General features: G+C 32.5%; 1 protein-coding gene across 3 annotated transcripts in view; it reads left to right on the plus strand.

Annotated features, from left to right (window-relative positions):
- Positions 1 to 12,539, plus strand: part of PIBF1 (progesterone immunomodulatory binding factor 1) — a 271,889-nt gene that overhangs the window by 39,594 nt on the left and 219,756 nt on the right. For all 3 annotated transcript variants that reach the window (XM_031958466.1, XM_031958465.1, XM_031958464.1), the window contains exon 9: positions 802 to 927. In XM_031958466.1, coding sequence (XP_031814326.1) covers positions 802 to 927 — 126 coding nt within the window. The remainder of the gene's footprint in view (positions 1 to 801; positions 928 to 12,539) is intronic.

The following is a 12,539-nucleotide window of genomic DNA, read 5'->3' on the forward strand; positions in this document are numbered from 1 at the left end:
TTTCACAAAAGTTGTACTTATATTAATTGCTCTTTCTAGAAACTGTTTTCTTTTTTTCCCCAATATGAAAATTCTATCTTTTCCAAAGATGAGAGGAGCCATTTCATTTTATGATATAAGATTTTAAAATCTCCTGCTCATAAGATTGTGATTTAAAAAGAATTTGATTTTAAAGAGCATTTTTTTGTTGCTTGTTTATGGAAAACAGAATGCACACCATAAATATCCTGTCTTTAATACTCATTTTGTCAAAGAAAAGGTGGATGAGGAACTAGCAATGTACATAAAATTAGACCATCCTTATTATGAAATAGCGCCTATAATCTTTGTGTTTAAAAAAAGGAGTGAGGTACTAGTACTTGGAAAAGTGATATCTTAATTATATTCTTCACTATCCATCAACTTTTCCCCCCTTTCCCCATCCTTTAGAATTCTTTTTATCCACTTTGTAGGGAAAAAAAAAGACCATTTAATTATTTTTTTAAAAAGACTTAGACATATCATATGCAGGAATATGTAGGTCTGTAGGAATAGATACAAAGCATTAGTAAAATATTAGAAGATTAAAAAAACAAATTATTGATATTTTATATTGGCACTAAGAATAAAAGGCAAATGTATCTAACAAGTTGAGATCTTAGGAAAGTGTCACAAAATTTTCTAAATTATAGAGTCATGGTACTTAATCTACTTTTGCAGAAAGTATAATATAAAAATATATATAACAGTTTAGAATCTTTCACAGAGGTACAGCTATCTTAAATCAATAAAATTTCTCTCTTCCTTTTCAAATACTTATAGAGACCTTTATAAAACAGAATATGAAAATAAATTACGGGATGAACTTGAACAAATCAAATTGAAAACAAATCAAGAAATTGAACATCTTAGAAGCACCTCAAAGGAGATGTATGAACGTGAAAATAGGTAAGAACAAAAATCTCAGTTAAATCACATTTTGTTTCTCCATTTTCAAGGATAGAGTAAGTTTTGTAGGAATTAAGTTATATTTGTTTGGGGCTTCAGTAAATAAAATGTCTTAAGCATACTTATTCTCAAGTATAAAATGATGATAATATGTAGTTAATTGAAATGTCTTTGTGGCAACAGTGCCTGATAACTTAAAATAAAATTTGGCAAACTGCAATCATATGGAAATAGATTTATAAGATTTATATCGTCTTACATGACAGATTAGCCTTTGTATGTGTGGCTTAAATATCTCTTTCCCACATATGAGACCCAAAATTTTGTTTACTACTTTACTTTCCCAAACTCCTGCATGATTTCGCTTATATTCAGGTAGTTGTGAATTTAGCAATCATTAATAGTACCAATGGCATTCTAATTTATTACCTTGTCAAATCTTGTATCCTGAAATGACATGAAAATATTGCTAATGTCTACCTAACAGTAGGTTATTACAAAGGCATCACATCAAGATTTAGCACTGAGAATTGATCAGTATAGGCATGCTACTTTTTATCAATAACTTAATCATTATGTATTTATTAAATGTCTAATATGTACTGGGCCTTAGTGATATAAATGCAGATGAAATGATTTGATCAATTTATTTCAACAAACATTCACTAATATCTAATAGATGAAGAGCATGGGTCGAATAGTCTCTACATTGGGTCTGAGAGTTCCTTCCAGCAATGGAGATCAAAACCTACCCCATGCTTGCATGCCCTTTGTGACTTTTATCAACTTCTTCCCAAAAGATTACCACAGAACACCCTTACACCATCTGGAAACTTAGTTTCTCCCAACTTTCACAGCAACCAGTGGTACACTTTGATTATTCATCTGTCATCCCTCTGTCCATATGACTGGCCCATCTTTTCTTCTCATATATTTATTTCATGACATTATTTACTTTTCTTCTTTGTAACTCCTTGTCGATTGCATGTTGTATCTGGCTTATGCCTATTAAACAACTTTTCATTGCTCTCTTTCTTTGTGGCACTTATTTTTGTTCTTCAAAGGTAGTGGTATGCCAAGTTTCCATGTGGTATAACAATAGTATCGGTAAATTGTTTGTTTGAAAGATAGGCCTTCTCTGTTATAGGAAACTGAGGGTAAGTGAAAGTGTTTTCCAATTTCCTAAAGACAATCAATTATGATTGCCCTTTTTTCCCTCCTCATTTTCAATTCTAGGCTCAGCTTTCTTATCCATCTTTATTGTCTATCCCAGATATAAATACTGTTGGATATGCTCTATAGGGTGTTGATTTCAAGTATATGTTAAGATTTGGAATTAGACACATTCTTGATCCATTCAGTCATTCTATGACAGACCAAACTCCTTTGAGTCATTCCTTCTAGAAGTCTTTATAGTGTACTACAGCTTGATACAATCAATACAATGTTATCTGCAAACAAGAACATCTGGAGAAATTCACCATTCACATGGAATGATTCCTCAGCTTGGATCTCTTTAGCTTTTATGGGTTCAACTATTATCTCTATGCAGATGATTCCCATATGTGTGGGCATATATACATATGCACATGCATGCATACATATACACATACATGTATGTACACACGTGCACACATACACATACAGACCTGTTCTGTCTATTAAACTCCAGTTTTCAACACCAAATGCCTCTTGAATTGAATGGCGTGTAGGCACCTCAAACTCAACACATTCAAAGCAAAACTCATCATCCTTTCTCCAAAACTCTACATTCTTCCCAGTTTCTCTATTGTAATCACTATCTTCCCATTTTCCCAGGCTTGTTCTCTTAGTGTCATATTCATTTTCTTACTCATCCCTTAAATCCAATCTGTTGTCATATCTTGTTATATCTTTCTTATACATCCTCAACTTTGCGTTCACCCAAAAATACCATCCCTACATAGACTCTCATTATCTCCTACTTGGATTATTTCAAAAACCTTTTGGTCGGTCTCTCACAGCCCTAAATCTTTTATTCACTCAAATCCATGCCTAAAATTTCAATTTTCTATTACCACCAAGATCAAATATGTTTTTAGCATTTAAAGACCTTTATAACCTAACCCCTTCCTACTTTCCCAGTCTTTTTAGACTTCACACATTTTGCAATCTAACTACATTGGCATTCTTACTTTTTTCACAAAGGATACCCCATCTCTCAGCTCTCCATTCATACTGTATTGTTCCCCACACTTACAATGCCCTTATTCCTTGCCTCCAATTCCTGTTTTCTTTGGCTTCCTTCAAGATCCTTCTCAAGTACTTGCTTCTAGAAGCTTTTCCTTGTAGCTTGTTCCTTCCCCTAAAATTTTTTCATTTATGTGTATGTATATATATATATATATATATAATGTGTATGTATGTATATATGTGCATAAATATGTATGTGCATATATATGTAGATGTATATGCATACATATTTTTTGATACTCTTTCCCATTAGAAGATGATGAGCTCTTTGAAAAAAAACTATCTTTGCCAGCCCCAATGCTTAGCATTGTACCTGACATTTAGTAAACACTTAATATGTGCTTGTTTGACTGAATATGCTATATCTTCATCATAATGGCAAGTACTTTTGGTGCTCATGCATTTTTCTGTTTTATGTCTCATTTGATATTACCAGAAGATTATTGAAAAGTTATTTCTGTTGTTACAATCTTCCAAGGAATATTGATTGATCTTGATCATAAATAGGGAGCATTTTGTTACAATCGAAGATATAAGAAATCATTTTGTGGCAGTGAATCAAAAGTTTTTTTTTCTTTAAATCAGCAAAATTAGCATAATGGGATCCTATATATGCGCATCTTTCATTCACTTGTGAAATGACAAAAATGTGGTTCATTGTTGACTATAGTTGTTATAATACCTTCATAAGGGAATCCTTTGTGTGTCCATCAGAAAAATTTTGTGTGGATAAGTAAACAGATAGGTTGGTAGTTGTTGGTGTTTATGTTCACGTTGATATTTTCTCAATCACTTTTTAAAATAAGTTCCAAGATTGGTTCCACAGTTTTGATTTCTTCCCCTCCTTTAGATACCTTACATATTAGTCTTCATTGCCTTTCCCAGTTGAATCACCTCTAACATAGTTGTCTTCTATGTATTGCATAGATGAACCTTGATAATATTTTTCATAATCATATTTAATAAATTTTTACAAATGATTTTATATTCCAACCATTGTTGACATTGGTAGTAATCTCTTTCCATATGGCATTTAAGTCATATGTTTGCTAAGCCATTTCTGGACTCTTTTCATCACCTTTTTGGAACAATCAATCTACATTGGTTTAACTCTTGGATAAAATTATTATAGCAGGTTTGTCATTGTTCTGTTGTCCAGAACATTCTTCACATCCAAAGGCACCAGTTAAAAAGCACTCTCTCAGTATGTTCTCCATGAGCTATCTGACATGTGCATGGATAATTTTTTTAAAAAATGACATGTACACAGATTATTCAAAGATGGGGGATGAAGAGGAGTGAGTTAAGGAAGAGATCAGATAGTGCTCTGAGTGTGTTTGAAGAATGTCCAGTAGCAAGGAACATAAGGAAAGGCTATACAGAGTAGGCTAAGGTTTGAATGAAGGTAAGGAATTTGAAAGACAGAGATGAGAAAATGATTGCCTATCTATATACATGAAAAACAGATAAAATGCATTCACTTCTTATACCACAGTTTAAGAAGAACTTGGATTAGTTGGAAAGTATCTAGAGGAGAGTAGCCAGGATGATAAAGGGCTTTGAAAATCAGCTAAAGAAACTAAGAGGAGAAAAGACTCATAAGGGACATTATAGCTATCTTTTTTGTTTGTTTGTTTTAAAGTTATAAAGTTTATATATGTGTTAAAGCACATAACAATGTAAAGAAAGAAACTAATTTTGTTTAACCCTAAAGGACAGAACCAAGAGAAATGGTTGTAAGTTTGCAGAGGCAGTTTAAGATTTTATGTTAGGAACATCTTCCTAACTTAGAATTATGCCAGAAAAAAAATGGAATAATTGCCTTGAGAGGTGTTATACTCTCCTTAGAAGTCTTCATGCACCGACTGAATGGCCAGTTGTGTATGTGATAATGTGGATTTTTTTCTGATGTGAGTCAGATTAGATGGCTGCTGAGCTTCCTTCTAATTTTTTGTTTCTGTAGTTCTATGGAATTCACGTTCAAGAATCAATTAATAGCCTTGTCTGACTGAAACAGAGAGCATAAAGAAGTGTAAAAAGTGAAATGAGATTATAAAGGTAGTTTGAACACAGATAGTATAGATCCTTAAATGCCAGACCTAAGGAATTTTTATTGAACCCGAGAAGCAATAGGGAGTTACTGAAACTCCTTGAGCAGAGGAGTAACATTATATCTGTGCCTTAATAAAATTATTTTGGAAAGTAGATGAAAGAGAAGTTGCAGAAAGTAGACTAGAGATAAGGATAACATTTAGGAGGCTATAATTATAGTCCATATGAGAATGATGAAGGTCTAAATTAGTGTGGTAGCAATATGAATTGTAGAAAGCAACAGGTGTAAGAGATGTAAAGATAGAATTGACAAAGCTTTGCAACTGATTGGTTAAGGGACATAGTCAAGGATAACTAGTTTTAAACTGTAATTCTGGGAAGAATCTGGTCAAGACCAGTTTGTGATTTGTTATCATATAAACCCATTTAAAGTTTCTTTGATCCATATAGTTGTAGAGTAATAACTATTCCTACTTTAATCAGCTAGTGGATTTCTAAATTAACTTAAGCACTGATTTATTTTTAACGTTATCTTATGCCTCCACAGTGTCCTATCAAATGTCTAAGGAGATAATCCCATGCTAGGGGTGATACAATAGTGAGGATATTTGAAGACTGATATAAATAACCTAAATGGGGCAGCTCATTGACTGAGGAAGAGAATGCCAGACCTGAAGTCACAGTGCACCTTCCTGAGTTCAAATCTAACCTCAGACACTTACCAGTTAAGTGACCCTGGGCAAGTCAGGAAACATTGTTTGCCTCAAGTCCTCATCTATAAAATGGCCTGGAGAAAGAAATGTTAAACCACTCTAGTACCCTAGCCAAAAACATCCTAAAGGGGATCTTGAAGAGTCAGACACAACTAAACAGCATCATCATTAATACCTAAAAAGAATAACTGAGAGATCATCACTACTGGCTATTCTTACTTTTAGACTTACTCTTTTATCTCGGCAAAATCTTAATAAGAGCCATCAATTTATGAATTAATGACATCCTTAGTGAGGGTACTAGTAGGGAAGCAATAGGGTCCGATCAGGATCAATCAGATATTCCTTGAAAAATATAACACAGAAATAATCCCTGGATAAGTGACCCTTGGATAATAAATATAAGACTGTATATAAAACAAGATTATTATACCAGATCCCAAAGGTATTTGGGAAAATACCAGAGTTACCATTGTATGAGAGATCCAGCACAAAACTTTTAAGTTGAAGAGGAATTCCTTGTGAATGTTAAGGGCCTATGGTTACTTTTTAACCAGAGGCAAATGATATTTGTGCCTATTTCATCAAACCTCAGAACATTATAGAATCTCCTAAAAGAGTTTAATCATCACTCAAAAGAGTTTAGTGTATCCATTCAACTATGTAAAGACTAAATGGATAAAGAATGTTTGTTTGTCCTGTTTTAACAGTGGACAAACTTTTTAGTTTGTCCAACAATATTTATATCCAAGATAGATGATATAGATGAAATAAGTTAGGTCCAGAATTGAAAAGGTAAGCTATTTATTTGCTTTTGAGAAATTACAGAGCTCTTTTGCTGATTCCAGATATAGCCTGAGATCATCTACAAGTCTCATATTTTCATTACTATCACCTTAAGAGTTTGTTATGTATCAGGAAGTTTTATAGCACCATGAATTTAAGAACTAGAGATGAGTGTTACCCACAGAGTAATAGAAAGGCAACAAGATTGTTGTGAGCAGGCTGAACACAAAACAGTGAAGAATTTTGAGTAAGAGAATCAAAGTATGTCATTAAGAAATTGTATGGCATGAAGAGAAAATGTTCTGGTCACATGATAGAAGTCAAGGATAAGAAGTGGATAGCTAGAATGCTCTACTGGTACCCTCTTACCACCAGGAGAATGGAAGGAAGGCTTCCAGTGCATTAATGGAATCATTTTTTTTAGAACAAGGAACATGTCGTAGAATGACATGGATATTTCGCATCATTAAGATCATAAATATGTTTGAGTGCTTTGTCTTAGAACCATGAAACTGCTGATTATTCTTTCAATGAATCTTTAAATCAGGTTTGTTTAGTTTAAGCTAAGCCTTTTAATGTGTCATATAGGTACGTATTAGGGGGAAAAAAAAGTCTTCCTAATACTAAGATTTTTTTAAAAATGAATAAGCCCCTAGTATATATATTCTTTAATCCATCTTTAAAATTTCTAACGAAGTAATCCTACTAATTCACTGCTTTGATAATTTGACTATTCACAAACTTTTAGTGGCTCCTCAGTCTGCAATTTAGCGTACAATCTCCTTATTCTGATATTCAAGGTCTGCCACAGTTTACCCTAATCTACCTTTTCACTCTTATATGTTGTATACTTGATCACTGTGTAATCTTAAAACAGTCAATAGGGCCCAAATTAATAAAATTAAAAGAATTTAAAATTTGAAAGTAGCCAAAAATATACTCTCTAGGATCAGATAGACTGACTTGGGAAGAGCCTTAGAGATCTTGAAGCATAAACCCTCAGAAAGGCAAAGGGACCTGCAGGGATTATATACTACTAAATTTCAGAGACAGAGCTTGAAACCAGATCTTCCTACTTCCTTGACCAATTCTCTGTCCATTACATAATACTGTCAACTTAAGGGTGAGAATCTACTATCCTTTAAGGTAGCCCCTTCTCATTTGGGCTATATCTAATTGCTAGTATATTTTTCCTTGATCCTTCATTAAATATAGTTATTCCCTGCAGTAATTCAGATTGTATTATCATCAATATCTTAACCATTTTTTGTGCTTCTTAACCATGTCTTTCAATAAATTTATCATAGAGAGTTCACTTAATGCTTTCTTTTGATAGTATAAGGACACCTATTTAGCATGTGTGCTATATGTCATATATTACTAATATTTGTCACATAACTAGGCCATTTTTCTCTCTCCCTCCCCAATTTGTAATGTTTATCCAAGATAAATATGTTTTTGTGTGTGTATGCATACAGAAAGAAAAGCTCTAGAGATGATCTGTCCAGCTAAATATCATAGTCTCTGCAATGAGAATTAATCATCTACTTAATTTTTTCTTGCTATGTACCACATTCTTTTAAGCTCCCCAACCAAGAGTTTGTCATTCTTAAATTTTAATGTATGGTCCAGAAATTCAAATCCCGTTTTCAGGCATCATCTTCTTAGCCAGATATTTACATTCTAAATTAGCTGTTCCCTTCTGAATCCCTTGCCTATAATGGAAAGTACTAATGAAATGTCTGCATATTTCATTTCATAAATAGGAACTCTGAGACCAAAAAAGAAACAGGTAATTTTTTTTGCCTGTAGTTACTTAAGAAATCCGGGGCAAGGATAGAATTAGGAGCAACTTCCTTTAATTCCAGGTTGTACCTAATATATTCTGTTATTAAAAGCTCTATCAGTGCCATTAAATAAAATATGCATATAAAATTAAGTCCGTGAGATAAAACAGTAAAGAGTAAAGCAGTTTACTCAAAGTGTTGATTATATTAATTATGTTTAAAATATTTGCTTGATAGTCTGCTTAGAAGGATTAGTTCATAGAATTATTACAGTATAAAGGAAACTAATTTTGAATGAGTCCATTATCTAATTAATTTCCCCTCAATCTACCTGCCTGGGAGGCTTAAATGAGTTTTGGCATTAAAGCTTTTTAAAAAAAAGAAAAAAGAAACTCTTCCTTAATAAAAAAATAATAATCTCTAATCTTATGTGGCACTATTTAAAATTCAGAGTGTAGTTGATATATACTTACTTCATTTTAAAATACTCTACAGGATATTCTCATAAGAAATAAGTATTTTATTTTAGCCAACTAATGAATATAACAAATGGTACTTGTTTTTAGTATGCTGAATGAATATCATTTCACTATTACATTTTGTGTAATTAGCATAGAAGGAACATTTCCTTTGATTAGCATTAGGATTTTGAGTGTATGAGCAAACTCAAAATGAAGCCTGAAATTTATCCTTAACTTTTTATTAGTTAGACTATTTATGCTTTTTTTTAACATTAAAAATTTCCCATCTGCACATAATATTAGTTGTAATCTGTCATATGATTCTTTATTACTATCTGTTGATTAAGAATATATATAGTAAACAAAAATTTCTGTGAATTGAGTAATGCTGTTAAATGCTTTTCTCAGAATAGCATTAACATATATTTTTAAGCACTAATATGTATTTTTGTGAGATATTTGGTCTTTAGTATATAAGTTTGCTTATTTATGATACTAAGCCATAATATCTATTTTGTTGGAGTTAAAAATGAAAGTAGAAATGCTTGGTAAACTTTGGAATTTTGGATCTTTTTCAATAATTTGCAGGGACCACATGCTCCATATTTGGTGAATCACTGATCTAATTCAGTTTAATCATTTTATAATTAATAATTTATATTTTTATTGGATTGTTCATATGTTGAATAACAGAGTCCTCTTTTGGGTTCCTTTTTGTCCTTTTATTGTTTTAACCTTTCTCTGATTTTTCTTCTTAATTGTTCTCATCCCTGACTCTTCCCTTATTAGCCTGATAATCATGAAAACTCTACAATACCAAGTTTCACACATGGTTCTGTGTTCCATCAGTAAGCAAAGAGTCAAGGCAGTATGTTATTTACAAACTGGTAGATACCATGGTGCCCCAAAGTCTTTTAGAACTCCAAATTAAACATCTCAACTTCTTTAAACTAAACCTCATGTAGCAAGATCACAAAGCCTATCACTATTCTAATGGCAATTTATAACATTATATTTCATCAGTGCCATACTACAGGTCATCAGTGCTCTTTCTAAACTGTTATTTCTAGAACTTAGCATAATACTCTACTGGACTGAGTTGGAACCTCCTAGTTCTGGACAATGTGCCTCTCTTCAAGAACCCTAAAACTGAAGTTTGTTTTCTGGCTATCATACTCTTGATGCAATGTTGAGTTTGAAGCATACTTAAACTCATTCTTTTTCAAATGAGTTTTGAAAAAACTCACCACATCTCTCCTAGTTTGTAAAGCTGAGTTTTTGGAATCCAAAATTTTAAATTTATATTTAACTCTGTTAAATATTATCTCATTAGATTCACCTCAGTTCTAGCCCATCAGGATCTTTTGAGATCCTAAGACTATCAGCCAAACTATTAGCTATCCCTTAAGATTTGATGAATACCTTTATTTTATTCATGTCACTGATATAAATGTTAAGTAATACAGCGCCAAGCCAAAATTTGATAGATCTTTGTGTGCTGATTCTACACTAACCACTCAGTTCTAAATGTGTGGGGGTTAGCAAGGTGTCACAGTGAATAGAGAAGTGGACTTGCAGTTAGGAAGATCTAAATTTAAATCTTTCCTCAGATACTAGCTGTGTGACCCTTTGCCTCAATTTCCTCATCTGTAAAATGAGCTGGAGAGGGAAATGGCAAACTCCTCCAGTACCTTTCCAAAGAAAACTCCAAGTGGGGTCATAAAAAGTTGGACATGATTGAAATGACTGGACAACAATATAGCCCACATAGATTCATCTTTTCCACAAAAATAGTATGAGACCCTTTCATCAACTTCTTTGCTAAAATCCAGAAAATTGCATATACAGTATTCTCCTTATTTGTAAGATTAAGAATATTGTCAGAAAATAAGTGAGGTTAACTTAATTAAGCATGATCCATTTTTGATAAAACTGTTTTTGATCCTTTTTCTAAGAAAAATTTGGTTCACTTCATTTTTAAAATATTTACTAACTACCTTTTATATTTTCTAGAATTTTACTAGTAATTCAAAACAAGTTCATTCATAGTTTGCAGACTACAATCTATTTTTTAAAAAATTGTAATATTTGCCCTTCTTTTATCCTGGGATACCTCTCATTATTACTGTGTTCTTTAAAAGTCATTAACAGTAAGTAAGTAATATCTGCCAAATTTTTATAGTACAGTAGTACCTATATATTTGAGCTCATTCCATTTTGTAGATAAATTTTATTGACATATTTTGGTTTTATATTATTGTTTCTGGATAAATCCTATTTCCTGCCCCAAAATTGAACCTTTCTTTATAACAAAGAAAAATACAACACAAATAGATAACAGCATATAAAGAACAGAAAATGGTGATCTTTCATATGATGTTCTCCCAAAGTAATCCCCTACTTCTCCACCAAAAGAACAGAACTATATTTCATTATCTTTTAAACTTTTATAAAATAACTCAAATAATTGTATTATTTAACATTATTTTGCCCTTTAGTAGTTTCTGAGTTTTATGAAATTACAAAAGGAATATCACCATTTTGTTAATCTTTTCATTTTGATTCCATCATTTTGATTACTTTAGTCTACTTAAAATGAACATTGTTTAAATATAGGTCATTTGTTGACTCTGAGGTATCATTACACACCTCTCAGATTGGTTAAGCTGACAGGAAAAGATAATGATGAATGTTAGAGGGGATATGGGAAAACTGAGACACTAATACATTGTTGGAATTGTGAACTGATCCTACTATACTGGAGAGCAATTTGGAACTATGCTTCAAGGGTTATCAAACTGTGCATACCCTTTGATCAGTTAATGTTGCTACTGGGCTTATATCCCAAAGAGCTCTTTTTTTTTTTTTATGGCTTTTTATTTACAAGATATATGCCTGGGTAATTTTTCAGCATTGACAATTGCAAATCCTTTTATTCCAACTTTTCCCCTCCTTCCTCCCACCCCTTCCCCGAGATGGCAGGTTGACCAATACATGTTAAATATGTTAAAGTATAAATTAAATACAATATATGTATACATGTCTAAACAGTTATTTTGCTGTACAAAAAGAATCGGACTTGGAAATATTGTACAATTAGCCTCTGAAGGAAATAAAAAATGCAGGCAGACAAAAATAGAGGGATTGGGAATTCTTTGTAGTGGTTCATAGTCATCTCCCAGAGTTCTTTTGTTGAGTGTAGCTTGTTCAATTCCTTACTGCTCTATTGGAACTGATTTGGTTCATCTCATTGTTGAAGATGGCCACGTCCATCAGAATTGATCATCATATAGTATTGTTGTTGAAATATATAATGATCTCCTGGTCCTGCTCATTTCACTCAGCATTAGTTCATGTTAAGTCTCTCTAGGCCTTTCTGAAATCATCCTGCTGGTCATTTCTTACAGAACAATAAGTTTCCATAATATTCATATACCACAATTTATTCAGCCATTCTCCAATTGATGGGTATCCACCCAGCCCAGTAAAACACTGCTGGATCAAAGGGTATGCACAGTTTGATAACTTTTTGAACATAATTCCAAATTGCTCTCCAGAATGGCTGGATGTATTCACAATTC

Source organism: Sarcophilus harrisii, chromosome 3, assembly GCF_902635505.1.
Source record: "Sarcophilus harrisii chromosome 3, mSarHar1.11, whole genome shotgun sequence".
Lineage (NCBI taxonomy): Eukaryota > Metazoa > Chordata > Mammalia > Dasyuromorphia > Dasyuridae > Sarcophilus > Sarcophilus harrisii.